The 18050-nt window shown below is 52.8% G+C and overlaps 3 protein-coding genes across 5 annotated transcripts in view; 2 read left to right on the plus strand and 1 right to left on the minus strand.

Moving 5' to 3' along the window:
* The first annotated feature begins 1988 nt into the window (after positions 1-1988).
* Rpl36 (ribosomal protein L36) lies at positions 1989-2895 on the plus strand. Its single transcript, XM_021149718.2, has 4 exons — positions 1989-2092; positions 2230-2324; positions 2558-2692; positions 2774-2895. The coding sequence occupies exons 2-4, from the start codon at positions 2232-2234 to the stop codon at positions 2861-2863; spliced, it is 318 nt and encodes a 105-aa protein (XP_021005377.1). The 5' UTR covers positions 1989-2092; positions 2230-2231; the 3' UTR covers positions 2864-2895.
* Positions 2896-2941: 46 nt separating this feature from the next.
* Positions 2942-16247, minus strand: Lonp1 (lon peptidase 1, mitochondrial). Its single transcript, XM_021149714.2, has 18 exons — positions 15830-16247; positions 12247-12335; positions 11565-11684; positions 11051-11285; positions 9110-9171; positions 8815-8944; positions 8637-8720; positions 7829-8049; positions 7005-7143; positions 6443-6621; positions 4998-5085; positions 4769-4891; positions 4565-4681; positions 4127-4267; positions 3877-4042; positions 3516-3733; positions 3280-3444; positions 2942-3207 (listed from the first exon to the last, which is right to left on the minus strand). Exons 1-18 carry the CDS (start codon positions 16220-16222, stop codon positions 3028-3030), a joined length of 2850 nt encoding a protein of 949 aa, XP_021005373.1. The 5' UTR covers positions 16223-16247; the 3' UTR covers positions 2942-3027.
* Positions 16248-16475: 228 nt separating this feature from the next.
* Catsperd (cation channel sperm associated auxiliary subunit delta) overlaps positions 16476-18050 on the plus strand; it is a 39942-nt gene continuing 38367 nt past the window's right edge. For 2 of the 3 annotated variants that reach the window (XM_021149715.2, XM_021149717.2), the window contains exon 1: positions 17474-17583. In XM_021149715.2, coding sequence (XP_021005374.1) covers positions 17522-17583 — 62 coding nt within the window. In that variant the 5' untranslated portion in view covers positions 17474-17521. Of the gene's footprint in view, positions 16495-17473; positions 17584-18050 lie in introns of those variants that run through there. The other variant, XM_021149716.2, reaches the window with a different exon arrangement.

Below are 18050 nucleotides of genomic sequence, written 5' to 3' on the forward strand. Positions count from 1 at the left end.
TCTGAGGAAGAAGGAAGGATGTTGGCAGCAGGACATCTTCATTATGTCCCACCAAGGCTCACACACCGAAGGTGAGCCTCCCTGTGTGTGGGTGCAGGGCTGGGATGGGGGTAGGAAATGAGTGAATGGGGAGGGAGGAATGGGAGAACTTGAGAGCACTTTCTTCATCCAACTTCCTTATAACTTGTTCCAGACCTGAGGCTGTTTCTTCTCTGACTAAATGTCAACAGGAATATACCTTTCAGTGTGTGCTTGTTAACAGAAACTGCAGGGATAGAGATACAGCAAAATACTCTGTGTACCTGCAAATATAGGGGGACATTGGAGGATGGCGCCCTGAGCATCCAGAAATACCTACTCCCTATGGGCCAGAGGCTTGCCTCTTGGATACTAGGCCCCGCCCTTGCCCTACTTGATCTCTGCCCTCAGCTCCCACTCAAGTTTAGCCTCCCTCCCTTATTCAAGTCCAGCCCCTGCTGTGTTCTACCACCCCACCCCACCCCCACCTTGGTCTGGACAGCTGGTCCTGCTCGTTTCCCCTCCCTCTTGCGTAAAAGACCCCGCCCCTGCCCAGGTTGGCTCCGCCCCCTCTCCTCCATTCCCTCTTTCTGTGTTTTAGGCTCCGCCCCTGCCCAGCTTTGTTTCGCCCCATCTCCTGCTCAAGTTTCCTCTCCCTCCTGTGTTCTAGGCCCGATTCCTGCCCTCTTTGGACTCTTCTCAGGCCTGATCCTCAGCACAGCCACCCTAGGGTACTAGGGTGGACCCTCTTGGCACACAGGCAGAGGATCCCCATGAGGGCCTCTCGCCTTGGCTCCATCCCAGGGTGATGCTATCCACAGGCCCCGCCTATCTGGGTTGGCCCCTCCTACTCTTGTCCAAGTACTTGTGCTGCTGACGAGTTTTGCCCTCTGCACCTTCCAGAGGTGCATCCTGGTACACCCATGCCCTGCTTCGTAATGAGAGTTGGATTCTCTTATGTTCTCTACTGTTGGAATTCATCGGGCTGACAGAGCGTGGAGTGTGGGAAGCTGAGGCAAGAGAGGAGGAGGCTCGAGTACAGCTCAGCTGCTGGAGCACTTGATCGGCCTAAGATGGGTGTGTTACACGTCTGTCAATATCAGGACAGCCTGGGCTTCACGAGACGATAGCTCACGGAAAAAGAGCGAGGAAGGAGAGGAGTGAGGGGCACAGCCTGTGATTCTAGATAAATTATAGCCCTCTCTACCCCAAGGCCTCCAGGGGATGCGAAACTCCTTCAACGAAACAGTTCATAAGGATAAGTCTGTTGATCCGGACAGATTTGTTGTGACTGTTATGACAGATCTATTGATCTGTTCGATCCGGAACCCTCCATGACGAAGGCAAACGGAATTCTGTAAACTGACTTCTGACCTCTGCAAGTTTGTGGTGGCTTGTGCTTCTCTCTCTCTCTCTCTCTCTCTCTCTCTCTCTCTCTCTCTCTCTCTTTTTCGAGACAGGGTTTCTCTGGCTGTCCTGGAACTCACTCTGTAGACCAGGCTGTCCTCGAACTCAGAAATCCGCCTGCCTCTGCCTCCCAAGTGCTGGATTAAAAGCGAGTGCCACCACGCCCGGCAAAAACAAAAACTTTTAAAAGCACTTTTTAAAGTCATTTTAAAAAGATTTGTTTGTTTACTTAATTAGTTATTATGTATACAGCGGTCTCCCTGCATGTGTGCAGTCAGGGAAAAAGAGGGCACCAGATTTCATTATAGATGGTTATTAGCCACCATGTGGTTAACTGAGAATTGAAATCAGGACCTCTGGAAGAGCAGACAGTGCTCTTAACCTCTGAGACATCTCTACAGAGCCCATTCCCCTCAAAAGCACTTTTATTGTCAACGATTAAATTACTTCAACAGCTAACAACAGTGTGAGGCAGTATTCCTTCCAACTCCTAACCTAAGGGATGATTCCCAAGCCGAGGTCTCACGGGTGCCGTAGAACCTCCGGCCACCAGAGGTCGCCCGTAGCGCGCCTGTCTCTCTAGCCGGAAAGGCCTGCAAGCGGCATATATCCCAGGATTCTGCGCGGTGCCGTTCTTCCTGTCCCGGCCGCCATCGGAGAGCAGCAGGTAAGTGGGCCTCGTCGGGGCTCATCTGCCCCCATCGGGCCTCCCGGCCCCGCGGGGAATCCCTGCGTGCGGGCATGCGGGCGGGCGCGGGCTGAGGTACCGTGTCTCAGCCGCTGTCTTCTCCCTGCTGCCCACAGCCATGGCTCTGCGCTACCCCATGGCCGTGGGCCTCAACAAGGGCCACAAGGTGACGAAAAACGTCAGCAAGCCGAGACACAGCCGGCGACGCGGGGTGAGTGCTGGGGACGCGACCGCCTCGTCAGAGATGGGGACGGGCGTGGAGTCGGGGGATATCGACACTTGCGTAGATTCGGTGTCGTTGGAATGGGAAGGTCTGAGTGGTAGTGGTTCGTGGGCCCCGTCGTTGATGGGGCGTCTGAGACTGGGAGTCGGGGTGTGGGCTGTTGCGTTCGGCCCTCTGTAAGGCCCGTTTTGGGGTTCGTAACCTCGAGGCTGTTCTCGCAGCGCCTCACCAAACACACCAAGTTCGTGCGGGACATGATCCGGGAGGTGTGCGGCTTCGCGCCCTACGAGCGGCGAGCCATGGAGTTGCTCAAAGTGTCCAAGGACAAGCGCGCACTCAAGTTCATCAAGAAGAGGGTAGGCAGCCTGCTGCACTGAGCACGGGTGGGGGGTGGCTGGCTGCAGTGGCCCTGGGTGACATGCGACTACTCCTCGCAGGTGGGCACGCACATCCGCGCCAAGAGAAAGCGGGAGGAGCTGAGCAACGTGCTGGCAGCCATGAGGAAGGCGGCGGCCAAGAAGGATTGATAACCCTCCCCCAATAAAAGATGGTTCCTACAGTTTTGTGTGTGTGCTCACGGCGGCGCGGAGGCACATGCTCGGGGCTTTTGGAAAGGCTTTCTTTATTCATGATTCTACAGCTGTGCTCGTGGCTCCGCCACACCATGATTATTTAGTCCCAGGCCCCCGTGTCATCTCTCCACAGCCAGTGCCTCCCTGTGCTCTTGCCGGGGGAAGGCAATGCGGAATATGTCGCGATAGTGTTCCACGAAGTGAACTTCCAGGCCCTCTGTGATAAAAGGAGCTAAATCCGAGAAGTCCTTTCTGTTCTCGGCAGGCAGAATGATGCAGGTCACACCTGCACGCTTAGCCTGTGGAAAGATGTGTCAGCTGGGTGCTCTCCCACCCTGAGGTGGCCAGGGGTACAGGCAGCAGACACTCACCGCAATGGTCTTCTCCTTGATGCCACCCACAGGCAACACCTTGCCAGTGAGGGAGACCTCCCCGGTCATGGCAAGGTTCTGCAACACTGGCTGGCCCAGAGCCAGGGACAGCAGTGCAGTGACAATGGTACAGCCAGCACTGGGACCATCCTTGGGGGTAGCGCCCTGCGGGGAGAGGCAGTGGTGAGTTGCTGCGCTGATGGGTGCTATGGGGGGGCGGTGAATGACTGGCCTACCTCAGGCACATGCAGGTGGATGTGTGATGTGACCAGGAAGTCATTTTCAGGGTCCTGCTCCATCAGGAAGGCACGAGCATAGGTGTAGGCTATGCGGGCACTCTCTTTCATCACATCTCCCAGCTGACCTGTCACCTCTAGGCTGCCATCCTTGTCCTCCTTGCTGCCACTAACTTGGGGCCGCCTCAAAGATGTCTCCACAAACAATGTGGAACCTCCTGGAAGGTGGAAGAAGCTAAATTTGTTTCTTACACTCTCCAACTCTGCACTGGTAGCCTGCATTACCAATGCAGGCCCCTCTTTATTTACACTAGCTGTAGCAGCCAGCTGGCCAGGCAGAAAGGTGGGGTGCTTTGCTCACCCATGGCAGTCCAGGCCAAACCCATGACCACGCCAGGGGGTGTGACTTCGTACATGCGCTCCACTGTGAACACAGGCTTCCCTACAAAGTCTTGTAGGTTCTCAGGTGTCACCTGTACCGTCTGGGCCTCCCCACTTACGATCTTGTATGCAGCCTTGCGCAGCACCTGCAGTGGGTGGGTGGGTGTAGGTGGGCATTTGCTAGGCAGAGGCATGCCCTGTGTAGTGGGTGGGCCTGTGGGCGGGCTTACCTTCTCCACCTGCTTCTGTAGGTTGCGCACACCACTCTCCCTGCAGTATTGCTTGATGAGCAGTGTGAGCACTGCTGCTGACAGCTGGGCCTTGCTCTCATCTAGGCCACACAGGGTGCGGGCCTGTGGCACCAGGTACCGCTGTGGGGAGCGCTGTCAGCAATGCCTGTTGTCCTCACCCACCATATTGTTCCTGGTGCCCTAGGGTCCTAATCTCCTCACCCTCTGTACCAACCCAGCCCTCCCTTCTCAGAAGCACAGAGGAGCAGGCTGACTCCTGTGCCACAGGCCAGGAGTAGAGAATCACAGCCCTGTCCTGAAGACAAAAGTCCTAAAGTGCTCACCTAAGATCTTTGCCCATCACCTGCCAGGCACTCAGGACTATTGTGAGAGCCAAGTCTGATCTTGTGCCCCTCCACCCCACAGGACCCCACATACCTCTGCGATGGCCAGCTTCTCCTGTGCTACATAGCCAGACACATTGATCATCTCCATGCGGTCCCTCAGTGGCTCTGGGATGGTGTCGATAACATTGGCCGTGCAGATGAATAGCACCTGGGTGACAAGGGGGGCTCAGGATGCTGGAAGCTGGGTGTCCCCTCTCCCATAGCACTAGCACCTAGCCACATGAGTCACACCCACCTTGGACAGATCCACTGGCACATCCAGGTAGTGGTCTAGGAAGTTGGCATTCTGCTCAGGGTCCAGCAACTCCAGCAGTGCTGATGACGGGTCCCCTTGGTAGCCTCGGCCAATCTTGTCCACCTGAATTGGGAAAGGCAGGCGCCATAGGACCGACTATACCTGGCTCCCACACTACAGGATAAACAGTGCAGTGACCTGTCCCTCCTGTCCCCAGAGCCTACCCCACCTCATCAATGAGCACTAGTGGGTTCTCTGTCTTGGTCTTCTTCAGACACTGGATGATCTTCCCAGGCATGGCCCCCACGTAGGTACGCCTGTGGGAGGCAACACTCAGTATGGGTCAGTGTGCTGATACCACCACATGGCCCACTTGGAAGCCGTTCTGACCTCACACAGGGTAGTTACCAATGCTCTCCTTTAGCCAGCACTTGGCCACACAGTCTGCAGTTATGCCCACCTCACTTCCCTATGCACTGAGAGGTGGGGGTTGGCCTGGATAAATCTTCACAGGGGCATGGACCCACACTCAGGTTCAGTAGGGCAGACAGCAAGGGATGAACAAGGATGTCATCTAAGCTTGGGAACAGATGCATGAGACGACAGGAGAGGTACAAAGAAGACAAGGCTGAAATAGGCCAGAGGGAACTGAATGGATAGTACAGGTACATGGGACAGGGACCAGGCAGCTAGGGGAGCAGTGAGACTCTGGTCCATGGTGCTGGGCAGGGTCTAGGGCAGTGGGAGCCATGGGAGCTCCGCTCTTGTTTCCCAAGCAGGGTCTTGAGTAGTCCAGGTGGGCTAGCGCTCTAGAGCACAGTGTGTCACCTGCCTAACCCTGAGTGCTGGGATGGTAAATGAGGCACTGTGAGGCTACCTGCTCTGCCCACACCAGGCACTTCCTGTAGTTAAGACTATAGGACTGCCTTAGCAGCTGGGCAGACCTCAGCACAGTGTGCCGGCCTCTGTCTACAGAGCCTCTTCCCACACTGGGACCTGGAACAACCACAGGCCTATAATGAAGGCATCTGTGTCTGCTGCACTCAGCTTGGTCTCTGCTCAACTCAAAGCCTGCTAGGCTCCCATACCTCCCACACTTGTTTGTTTTGGTTTGGTTTTTTGAGACAGGGTTTCTCTGTGTAGCCCTGGCTGTCCTGGAACTCACTCTGTAGACCAGGCTGGCCTTGAACTCAGAAATCCACCTGCCTCTGCCTCCCAAGTGCTGGAATTAAAGATGTGCACCACCATGGCCCAGCACCTCCCACACTCTTGCAGCTGGCTACTCCTCACATCCAGGATCCCCCACTAGCTGTGTATTTAGGGGATGTACTTCTTTTTTTTTTTTTTTAAAAAAAGGAAGTTCAGATGCATGTCATTAATCCCACACTTGGAAGAGGTAGGAGGATCAAGGCCAACCAGTCCACTTAGGGCATTCCATAATAGCAAAGGCTACATAACAAGTCTCAAGAAGCAAAACAAAGTCCAGGCTGACCAACAACTAGTGTACCTCCTTGCGCCCCCACCCCCACCCCCACCATATGGACACCCAGGCCTGGCGTACTCTACTCTGCCCAATCCAAACCCCAATCTTCCTGAAGAGAACAGGATCACGGTTGTAGACTGGGTCACACTGTGTTTGCCCAGTCAGGTGGGTTGCAGGCCCAGCCTACCTACCTGTGCCCCTTGATTTCTGCCACATCTGTCATGCCACCAACACTGAAACGGAAGTATTCTCGGCCAAGGGCACGGGCAATGGAGCGTGCAATGCTGGTCTTGCCCACCCCCGGTGGGCCGTGGAAGCAGAGGATCTTGCCTTGTGTAGAGCCTCTGAGCTGGCTGACTGCAATGAACTCCTGTGGAAGCCAAGATGGCTCAGTGCATAGGATGCAGACCCCCAGAGCAAAGACTAAGGGGCTATCATCCAGCAGCTTCACGGTGTCACAAAGGCTGGGCTGACTGGAGCTGTGGCTGTGGGAGCGTGTGGCTTCCCTGGGCTGAAGTCAGACAGGCTGGAGTTGAGGGTGTTAATCATGTTAGGGGCCCCTCTTCCATAGCCTGGCCCAAAGCATACCTTGTCACAACAACCCCACCCAGTACACCAGGCTTCTGCCACTCATCCACCAGGGACATTGTGAGTCCCAGTGGATAGCTGACTGGTTCTCTACTGGGAGGAATAAGGACAAAATGAGGCAACCTGCCCTGGGCAGTATGATCGTGCACATGCTATGAGCCTCACCAGGACACGCTTCTTCACGTCCTCCATGCCGTAGTGGTCCTCCTCCAGCACAGCCTGGGCCCGAGCCAAGTCCAAGTTCTCATCACTCTGCCGGCCCCATGGGATGGACGTCAGCCAGTCCAGGTAATTTCGAGTGACACTACAGGGACAAGGAACGGTGACCAAATGCTCTTAGTGAGGCAGTGTGCAGGGCTGCAGAGCCAACCTGGCAGGAACCACATCAATGAACCTGGATATGGTATCCCAGGACAAGTGAGTGACCACCCCTCCGGGGGAGGGGCTGGGGGGGTCAGAAGTCAGGCCTGCTGCAGTCTGAAGCTGCCCTGGGTAGTCCCCAAGCTGTGGACAGCAGCAGTGCTCTGTCAGGGACCTTTGAGAAGTGGTCACTGAAGGAGGTCAGGTGCCATAGTAACACAGAAGAAGGACTAAATGCAGGGTCACAGAGCATCCTCAGGTCAGAATTTCAACTCAGTGGCGTTGTCTGAACGGACTGAACTTAGGGTCCCAGTACCAGTTAGCGTGGAGTATCTTGGCCAGAGCTACCACAGGGTCCCTGAGCAGGAAAAAAGCAATGCCTAGAACCTGAGGAAAAGAACGTGTAGAGTCTAGACATGGAGCCCAGGCACACAAGGGTGCTAGGCTTGTGTGTTCATAGACTACGTGGACTTACCACATACTTGCTTCCTGGGCTGCTGTAGACAAAGCCTGAGGATGGGACAGGGTCCCAGAGGCCTTGCACATTCCCAGCACAGGAACACGACCAAGACAGAGGCTTGGGACACAGCAAGCAGAGATGGCTATGGGCCATGGCTGTGCGGACTCACTTGAACTCAGAGGAGTGGTTGTCCAGAAGAGCAAGCTTGCTCAGCTCCTCATCCACCACGTCCATCACATGCTTGGGAACCACAAGCTCCCTGAGGCGTTCCCGGAACTTCTCCTCAATGGCATCTTTATCATCTTTCTCCAACCCCAATTCCTTCTTGATGATCTTCAACTGCTCCTGCAGCAGGTACTTCCTGTGTGTCTGCTTGATCTTCTCCTCTACCTGTGGCAGGTGGAGCTTGGGCAGGGTGTGGTGGGGAGGGCAGGACACAGCCCCTCCACAGAAACCCCTGGCCCAGATCTAAAGTAGTGCTAGGAACTGGAGGTCCTCACACATGCTACCTGAACCCCAAATCACTCACTGACCAGGCTTCTACCCTGTAGGCTCCCACAGGACACCCTGACATGGAATTTGCAGTTTGTTTGGACTGTTGTTGTAATGCCCAAACACACTCAATACACGAGAGTAGGTGTTCTGTTTGTCTTTGGTCTATGCCAGATCATGGTAGCCCAAACTGGCCTCAAAACTCCCTATATGGCTGAGGCTAGCCCTGAACTCTTGAGCCTCCTGGTCCATCTTGCCTCGGTTATGCTGTGTTCACTCAGCTGCAGCATAGCCCTCAGTAGGGGAGGATCTGCTATGGAAAAATGAAAGACAGCATATGCCCCCTGTCCCACCACACTGGAGGCTGAGGCAGGAGGACTGCACAAGTACAAGGTTCTGGGTCAGCCTGTTTCAAAGAGAGGACCCTGAAATGAAAGTGTTAGAGCCGGGATGTACCCCCTTCACCTCCTCTTCCCTCCTGTCACCTCACGGCCTAGGCGCTGCTGAAGCTTGCTCAACTCAAACTCCTTCTTCAAGAGAGACAGGGCCTTATAGAGCCGCTTAAGGATCTGCAAACAACAGAGGATAGCGGGGTATCTGAACAAGGTCCACCATAGCCAGAGTGGTGCTGGCACAGGAACAGACACCCCGTCACACACTCACGTTGGTCTCTTCCAGCACATCTTGCAGCTCATGGGACTCCGCTCCAGTGAGTGCCGCACCCATGTCGCTCAAGTAGATGGGGTTGTCCACCACACGCTGGCCTGCCTGCATCATCTGCAGCACTGACTCTCTGTAGGGGTTCAGTGCCAGTGCCTTAGAGTGCTGTCCTGTGCCCCTTACACATACTCTGGCTTCAGTGATAAATAGCTCTGCCAGTGTGCAGTGTGGTGCACCGGGGTCAAGCAGCTGTCACTGAGTGACCGTCCCTGTCCTCCCCAGCCCTGCAGACACTGACCTGTACAGAGGGTTCAAGGCGATGATATCCCGAATGGTCTTCACAATCTCTGCAGTCAGGGCCTGGCAGGCAGGAACCATGAGGAGTCATGAGATCAAAGAAGGGAAGTCTCCCATCCCAGCCAACTACCATCCACTGGGACCACAGAGCAGAATCTAAGGTCAGCAGCAGGGAAGACCCAGGGCAAGGGATGTAAAAACTAAAGCCAGGGCCAGTGAAATGGCTCAGAGGATAAAGATGCTTGCTGCCAAGCTTGATGACCTGCGTTCAATTGGTGGGCTCAACATGGTGGAAGGAAGAACCAACTCCTAGACACCCAAAAGTCATCCCCTGACCTCCATGTGCACACTGTGTACTCCCACTTCACCCCCATGAGTAAATATGAAAACAAGATAAAATGGGGACGTAAGCCAGCACTCCTCCAGATGCATGGGGTGACTGCCCCACTCTCCACGTTTTCCTTAGCTTTTGCTTTTTGTTTTTCAGGCAGGATCTTATACTAACACCAGCAATTCTCCTGCCTCAGCTTCAGGGTCCTGGGACTGCAGGCACACACTATTACAGCCAGATAGGACAACACCCTGCCTGGTGTCTAGTTCCCAACTGAGTTCACCTTTGTAGATGAGATCAGAGGTAGTGGTGGCCCAGGCATTTAATGCCAGCACTCAGGAGGTAGAAGCAGGCAAATCTCTGTGAGTTCAAGGCCAGCCAAGTCTAGAGAACAAGTTCCAGGACAGGCAAGGCTTCCCAGAGAAACCCCCCCTCAATCCCCCCCACCCCGCCCAAGTCCCCCACAGCCAAAGAAAGAAACCAGAGCAAGAGAGCAAGGGCTCTGGGCTCTGGAGCCTATTCTGAGAGTTGATGACTTGAGAGTAGAGCCCAACAGTAAAGCTGGCACAGTGCCACCAGCATGGGACATTATTCTAACTTGAAATGTGTTCTATTACACAGAATGATTCCCCCCGCCATGATCGATACCTAGGCTGCCTGCAATCCCATGAAATTCAAAGTACCAACATCACCCCAGAGGCCTCCTCTCTCCACACAGCACCAGTTCACAACAGACATCACCAAGGGATTCCAGCATTCCTTCCACATAGCTCACAATCAGTCCAGAGACATCTTTCCCATAGCTTCAATCAACCAGTACGGATGGATCAGCCTCTAGAAGAGGCCTTTGTTCCCTTCTTGATGCATCCAACAACACTGGGTACACTTCAGGCTCCAGCTTAACTTGACTAATTATCCTACCCATAGAGACCTTAAGGAAGGCAGGTGTACTGGCTGGTTTTGTGTGTTAACTTGACACAGGCTGGAGTTATCACAGAGAAAGGAGCTTCAGTAGGGGAAGTGCCTCCATGAGATTCAGCTGTGGGGCATTTTCTCAATTAGTGATCAAGGGGAAGGGCCCCTTCTGGGTGGTGCCATCCCTGAGCTGATAGTCTTGGGTTCTATAAGAAAGCAAGCTGAGCAAGCCAGGGAAAGCCAGCCAGTAAGGAACATCCCTCCATGGCCTCTGCATCAGCTCCTGCTTCCTGACCTGCTTGAGTTCCAGTCCTGACTTCCTTTGCTGATGAACATCGGCGTGGAAGTGTAAGCTGAATAAACCTTTCGTCCCCGACTTGCTTCTTGGTCATGATGTTTTGTGCAGGAATAAAAACCCTGACTAAGTCAGCAGGATAGCTTAATCTGGGATCAGAGTGGGCCCTGCCTCCTGAGCTGTAGGGAGGCAAAGGGTGGACACTCTACAGAATGCTAGAAGCCTGTGCATGGTCTACAGAATGCTAGAAGCCTGTGCATGGTGGTCATGAACCAGAGTGGGATGGGTTTGAATCCTGCCTTTCCTGTGAATAGCCAAGGGCCTGGTGTGGCACAGCACAGCACAGCCCTGCCCACATGTCCCACCATCTGTGTAGGTCACACAAGGTGACTGTTGCTTACCTTCACTTCCTCTGTGACCTGGAAGTCTTCATGGGCTACATTCTCAACCTCCACCATGAGCACCTCCTTGGATGTGTCAGGGGCAGCCTCGGTCACCATCTCCAGCTGGGGCTTGGGGCCCAGCTCATCCTCCACCTCTTTCTTGCCTCGTTTCAGCTTCCTCCTGGACTTTTGTTTCTCTGCCTCTGGCTCTAGACCCTCTGGTTCCACCTCCAGCTGCCGGCTGATGTGAATCCTGCAGACAGACAGACAGGCACAGGTAGTACCAGGGCTACAGAGTTGTGTTTCAAAGGCCCTGTCACCCCGGGGCCTTCCAAAAAAAAATGGAGGAAAAAAAATCCAAGACAGCAAAGAACACTGGAAAGTGTCACCAACATTAAGGCTCAGTGAAAAGACACTGTACCCCATTGTACCCCAAGACCTTAGGGTGGAGGTCTTGTCCACAATCCATAAAAGCCACAATCTCTTCTGTGCATGCTGACAGGCACATCTCATCTCACCCTGGCCTCTGTACCTTCTGTGGCCTGTGACAATCATGCGCAACTTGTCTCCGAGGTCCTGCATCTCATGAATCTGAGCGAATGTTCCCGTATGGTAGATTTCATCCAGGCTCTCCACCACGTCCGACTCATTGCTGAGGAGATGGAACAAGGCACATTGGCTGGGCTGCAGCAGTGTGCAGTGTACAGTGTGCAGTGTGTGGCTAAGGGTAGGAGGGAGACAGAAGTGCCTCTACAGGCCACTACTAGAGACTTGCCATGTCACTACTGGCTGCTGTCTGGCTCCTTCAGGGCAATGGAACAACTCCCAGCTCAGCACTATAATCCTGGGCGGCACATGTGACTAACACAGCCTCCATAGAGAACCCATACAGGACTTCTCTGCTGCTATGGCACCCATGCTGAAGTCGAAAATCTCAAATATACCAGAGGCTCCAACATTTACAGGGAGCTAGCAACTCAATTCCCCATGTGGGCAGCACAGAAGTCTCTTTTTCACAGAATGGGGAAAGGGTCTCCTGCCTGCTAGGTAAGTGTTCCCCACCAAGTCACTCCTCACAGAGAGATTTTATAGCCAACTCCTTGTCCTAGAGTAAAATGGCAGTATGTTAGACTCCTGGCCTGGCCCTTGGCTCCTTTTAGCTCAATGTGAAAAGTTCAGACTACAGTTGAGTAGAGAAAAGGAGGAAAACTTACTTGTCATCTCTCTTTAGGAAGACGCCAACATAGGGCTGTGCAAGTCGGACTTTCCTTCTCAGGAGCTCAACCAACTTCTTATTTTTAACCTGCAGGAGAGCAGTAAGTGAGGACTCAGGGACACTGCACTCTGACAGGAGAAACGGACTATCTAGTTGCACGACCAATGCTACTGGCAGCGTCACAGCTTCACTAGTGTCACAGACCTGGAGCACCAGGAAGACTGAAGCAGGAGGCTCGAGACTGTAAACATGGGCTACACAAGGAAACCCAGGCTAAAACAGAGTCCCAACAGGAGCCTCCTGTGTCCTGCAGACTGGCAGTTTCCATCCAGCTTCATGAGCACCATTTCCTAGTAATCCTGTGAGCTACTTGGTGCTAACTCCTCTCACCACCTGTAGCAGGTGCGGATTAAAACTGATGATTAGTTGGCCATCATGGGTGCACCCTGCACTGGGGACACAAGGCAGATGGAACTCTGTGAGTTCCAGGCCAGCCTGATCCAAACAGAGATACTGTTTTTTGGTTGTTTTTTTTTTTAAGATTTATTTATTTATTATATGTAAGTACACTGTAGCTGTCTTCATACACACCAGAGGAGGGCGTCAGATCTCATTATGGGTGGTTGTGAGCCACCATGTGGTTGCTGGGATTTGAACTCAGGACCTTCGGGAGAGCACTCAGCGCTCTTAACCACTGAGCCATCTCACCAGCTGGAGATACTGTTTTAAAACAAACAACAACAAAAAAGCCAATGGAGCTGGAGAGGCAGCTCAGCAGTTGTTTACAGAGGCCTGGGTTCACGTAGTGTCTCACAATCAACCCTAACTCAAGTTGCTAGGGATCCAATAATGTTGAACTACATGGGCACCAAGCATACAAGTGGTGTACATACGTGTAGGAAAATATGCATACACATAAATATAAGCACAAACATATATGCACATTTACATACATACATACACACACACACACACTTGAGGACAGGTGTCATCTGTGGAATCTCTCCCCAGTCACCTTGTAATTTATGTTTCCTTGGGACACACTACATAGTTGACTCTAACTGGGAACCCAGGGTGATCCTCCTGCCTCACTATCCCAAGTGTACAATATACAAGGATAAGTCACCACACCTAGTTTACCTGTGTAATTCTGACATAGCAAGGCTGGGAAGGGGGCCCCCAACACCCTTGGTCTCAGTGTTTGGGGATATCTTTTGTTGGTCTGAGTCAGGGGTCACACTGTAGTCCAAGCTGGCTTTAACACATGACAATTCTTCTAATCCATCCTCCCATGTGTTGGGATTACAGACAGTACCACTCTGAGTTTAGGTGGATTTTATTTATTTGTTGTTGTTGTTTTTTGAGATAGGGTCTGTGGTGTTAAACAAGAATGGCTCCCATAGGTTCATATATTTGAACAATTGGTCCCCGGTCATAGAACTATTTAGGAAGGATTGGGAGGAGTCACCTAGCTGGAGGTATACCACTGGGGTGGGCTTTGAGGTTTCTCTCTGCCTTCAAGCTGTGGATCAGATGCAAGCTCTCAGCAACTACTCCAGTGCCATGTCTGCCTGCCACTGCACTTCCCACTTTGATGTTCTTAAACTATAAGCAAACCCCAAGTAAAAACTTTTATTTTAAAAGTTGCCTTGGTCATAGTGTCTCCTCACAGCAACTCATGCTGGCCTTGGATAACCCTGAATTCCTGATCGGAAGATTCCTCCTTCTACTCTCTGAGCATTCAGATGACATGTGTTTGACTCTACATCCGGTCTGTGTGAGCCTCGTGCATGATAAGCAAACAGTCTACACAGAACCCTAACCAGCCTGCAGAGCCAAAGACAGCACATGAGTCTGATGGCTGTGGACTAAAAGCTGAGTTTTGCACAAAAACAAAAAAATAAAAAACTATTCACTAGCTCCCTTTAAGTGTTCTGTGATGGGGTCTCAGCATCTTTTTCTCCCTGACTCTGGTCATTTATGAGGTGATACCAACAGGAAACCACACACCACTGTCTCAACACCACAGCCTTGATAGCTAGCTCCCAATGGCACACTGGGTTCACTTGGAAGAAGCATCTCTTTGTTCTTGCCCCAGAACACATTTGTCTCTACAGTAGGGTTAAGGAACCAGGTGTGGGCAGCCCTGGTCCGAGAAGCCCTGAGAATAAAGAGGATACAGAATGGGCCTCCAGAGCAGTTCTACACTACTAGAGCCTGCCAGACATAACAAGTCCTATGAGCATCACGGTACGAGAAACCCCCTCCAAGCAGCAAACAGCAGAGACTTATAACTCAGTCACTCAGGACCAGATGAGGCACTTTTTACCCAAAAGCTAAAGAGATAGAAGACCTGGAGCTAAAGGCCAACTTCAACTACACAGCAACTAGAAGGGCAGCCTGAGCTACATGAGATCCTGCCTCAACCAAAACCAAAATAGCCTTTTACATACAATTTGTGTGAGTTCCACAAGAGTTCTTTGATTCCAAGACAGGAACTGCTATTATGTCCATTTCCCAGATGAGGAAAACTAAGGCCCCGGGGAGCAACTTGTAGATAGGTAATGATGTCGTGTCACCCTACAGAAGTTATCTGGCAAATGTGTGTGTCCTTCTACCAGACAGACAACATGAGATGGGCCTTGGAAGCATGGGAGTGGAGGTACGTGGAGGAGCTCGCTCTAACCCTCCCCACATCTGTGCTGATACACTTCCCTTCAAGAGTTGGAAGGGCAAGGAGAATGGAGGGAGACTGCGGGTGATGTGGCTGTGACTCACTGTATGACCTTGCTAGTAGGTTAACTGATAACCACTGCTCTCTGTGAACTCAAGACATAGGGGAATAGATGGCAGATTGAAAATTCCCCTTTAAAAGTCTCTGCTTTCTGTTGATTTCATCATCCTGTTCTCCCTCCCTCTTCATGGCCAGCTAATTTGAAAGGATCAGATGGGATCAGCTTCCTGCAGTGGAATTTTCCTCCCTTAGTTAAAAGGCTGTTTGAAGTTTCTTTCTTTTTAGGGGTAAATACGAGGCAGATGTCAGGGACAGTGTTAGGGGAAAAAAAAAAAATCCTGTCCTCTTCTTTTTTTTTTTTTGGTAAACCACTCAGACTCCAGTAATTCCGGCCTTTCTCCTACTCCTACAATGTAGTCCCCAAAGCCTGTAACTTTGTATCCCCACAACTATGCCCGATTCATTACGCGGGTAATTAACGGTGTGAAAGGAGAGAATGTCTCAAGACAAGATACATAAGACTGTCTCAATGAATAAACGCCACACCATTGAACAAGAAAGGCTGAGAAGGCGTTACAAAACTTTCACCAGGATGGAAGCGAAATAACTATACACTGTTGCTAGTCGGCCTGGGATTTCTACACTCAACTACCTCGGGTCCTGAAGGACCCAAAAAAGGGAAGAATTTGTGTCCAAGTGAGCCACCAAGGACTGTGGTATATATCCTCTTGCCTCAGAGTGGTGCGATGACAAGCAGGAGTACGGTTCCAAAAGTTTCTTAGACGCGAGGGAGCTTAGAGACCACTCGGTCCAGCTAGCAGAGCAGGGGAGCGGGGGCTCTGGTTACCTCCACGATCTTGATAAAGCGCGGGAACACAGGGTTGCGGGTGATGGCGATGAGCGGCAGGTGAGGAAACACATCCGGGACGGTCATGGGCGCGAGCGCTGTGACGACCGGGCCTTCCCCGGTGCTCGCCGTGGCCCCGTCCTCCGCACCGCCCTCGGAGGTCTCGTCGCTGCCACCGCGGCTGCCCGAGTCCCACAGCCCCCGCCACTGGACCCCGCCGGGAGGAACGCGGCCGCCCCAGGGAGCTGACATGTCGCAGGCCCGACATCCTCGGCGCAGCCACGACCCGGACGCGCTCGGGACCCGGCCTCCGGTGACAGCCAGCAGCGGCCGCCGCAGAACCCAGCACCGCGCAGCGGCCCAGAGCCGCACGTAGCCTGTGCTCGCCGCCATGGAACAGCCATACTGACGGCGCACCGCACTTACGTCATCTCTGCTCGCCCCCCGTTTGCGCACGTGATGACGCTCGCGTGCTTCGAGCTGGAGAGGCGGAGCTTGAATAAGGTGAGTGAGTGGGCGTGGTCAGAGGGAGACTGGGCTTGGGGGTGGGAGGGAGGAGTAGGGGCGTGGTTCAAGGCTCAGAGCGGGGCTTGGAGTTGGCCGACAAGGGGGCGTGGCTCGATGAAGGATGTTCTAGAGAGGACTTTGACGATCTGGATGAAAAAGTGAGAGGTGTTGTAGTAAGCTCGAGGAAACATGACGGAGAAAGCAGGACTGGTGTGTGGTCCGGATGAGGGGCGTTCCACCAGGCAGGGCTTGGAGGGACTGGAATCAGGGATATGACGGGGCTTGATGTGAGGGCGTGGCCAGAGCGGTGACTCCAGACTGAGGCTTGTGCGGAGGGGGCGGGGGGCATCGCTCTAGGAAGGGGGCCTGGAAGAAGCGTGGCCCCTCCCAGTTCCTACAACAACTGGTCTGTCCTGTCCTAGCTGTACCTTAGAACTGCGTTCTGTTTTTCTACTGCCATCAAAAAGGTTTTACAGGGTAAATTCTGTGTTCTGAAGGTATAGGAAGAAAAGTACAGCGCACCCCTCCTTTAACTTTAGTCTTTTCAGCGTTCTTTGTTAATACACAACAACAGGTTTTACTACATCTCCTTACGCAGTTGGTGGCATCTTCACTCCACACTGGAGGAGGCGTGCTTGGAGGGCTTTTGCTTCTCCTATAGCAGGCATGCTAAAGGCCGTGCTCAGGTGCTCCTGCTCAGGGTTGCCTTTGTTGTCAGTGGTCCGTGAGGCACTTACCAAAACACTGAAGCTTCCAGGACACGTCCCAAGAGACCCGTGTGCATGCTCCGGCTCCACAAAGCAGGGAGTGGATTTCATGCATGCCCAAAGCTCTGCTTCCACACCCACGTGTGCTCATACCAATGCTGTGGTGACCTCCTTGAAGTTTGGGCATGCTCTGGATTTTGACTTATGGATCTGGGAACCTGGATGTAATTTTCAGGTTTGAAATGTGCGAGCTCTGCTTCCATATTGCACATGCCCACTCCTTCCAGTTTCCTCTGCCTAGACCTAAGAGGGCTTTTGTCGGACATGTCCAAAAGGTCCTGCTAGTGGCCTTCTTAGCTGGTGCGCGTGCCCAGACTAGAGGCGGGTAGGAGAGAAGCGGCCTAACCTCACGCATGCTCAGACACTTTCTCAAGCTTGGCGGTTGAAGAGCAGTGTTAGCTGTGGAGAACCAGGCAAGATGCTGGTGTTGATGTTAACAGCAGCAGTGGCCACCATGGTCAGGGCTCACACACTGTGCCGGTACGACTGCCTAACTGGGTTGGGTTGCTGCTAGGAGGTTTATGACAGGAGGAATGGGGCTGGTTCTTGTTGGAGCCCAGTCATACTCTCCAGCCCAATTGTAGGAATCAAATTTGGCATATCTCTCCCAAGCAAATCACTAAAATCCATTTCTGGGTGTGGAGCCAGGGCTTTGGACATGCGTCAAACCCAAATTCCTTGTGCAGTCTGCAATCTGTCCCACCATCCATCCCTACCTGGCTCAGCAGTATCTCTGATCGCTAACATGCAAGTATGTCTCTGTATGCCCTCCCCCTTCCCACTTTTCTCCCCGGAGGTCACCAGCCTGAGGGGACAAAAGGAGCAGAGGTGGAGAGCAGGATTCAGACAGCCATGAATATGGACAAAATGATGTCTGCTGTATTCTTCCAGATATGAGAGCGTATTTAAGGGCGGTTTGGTTTGGTTTGGTTTTTTTTTTTTTTTTT

Source organism: Mus caroli, chromosome 17, assembly GCF_900094665.2.
Source record: "Mus caroli chromosome 17, CAROLI_EIJ_v1.1, whole genome shotgun sequence".
NCBI lineage: Eukaryota > Metazoa > Chordata > Mammalia > Rodentia > Muridae > Mus > Mus caroli.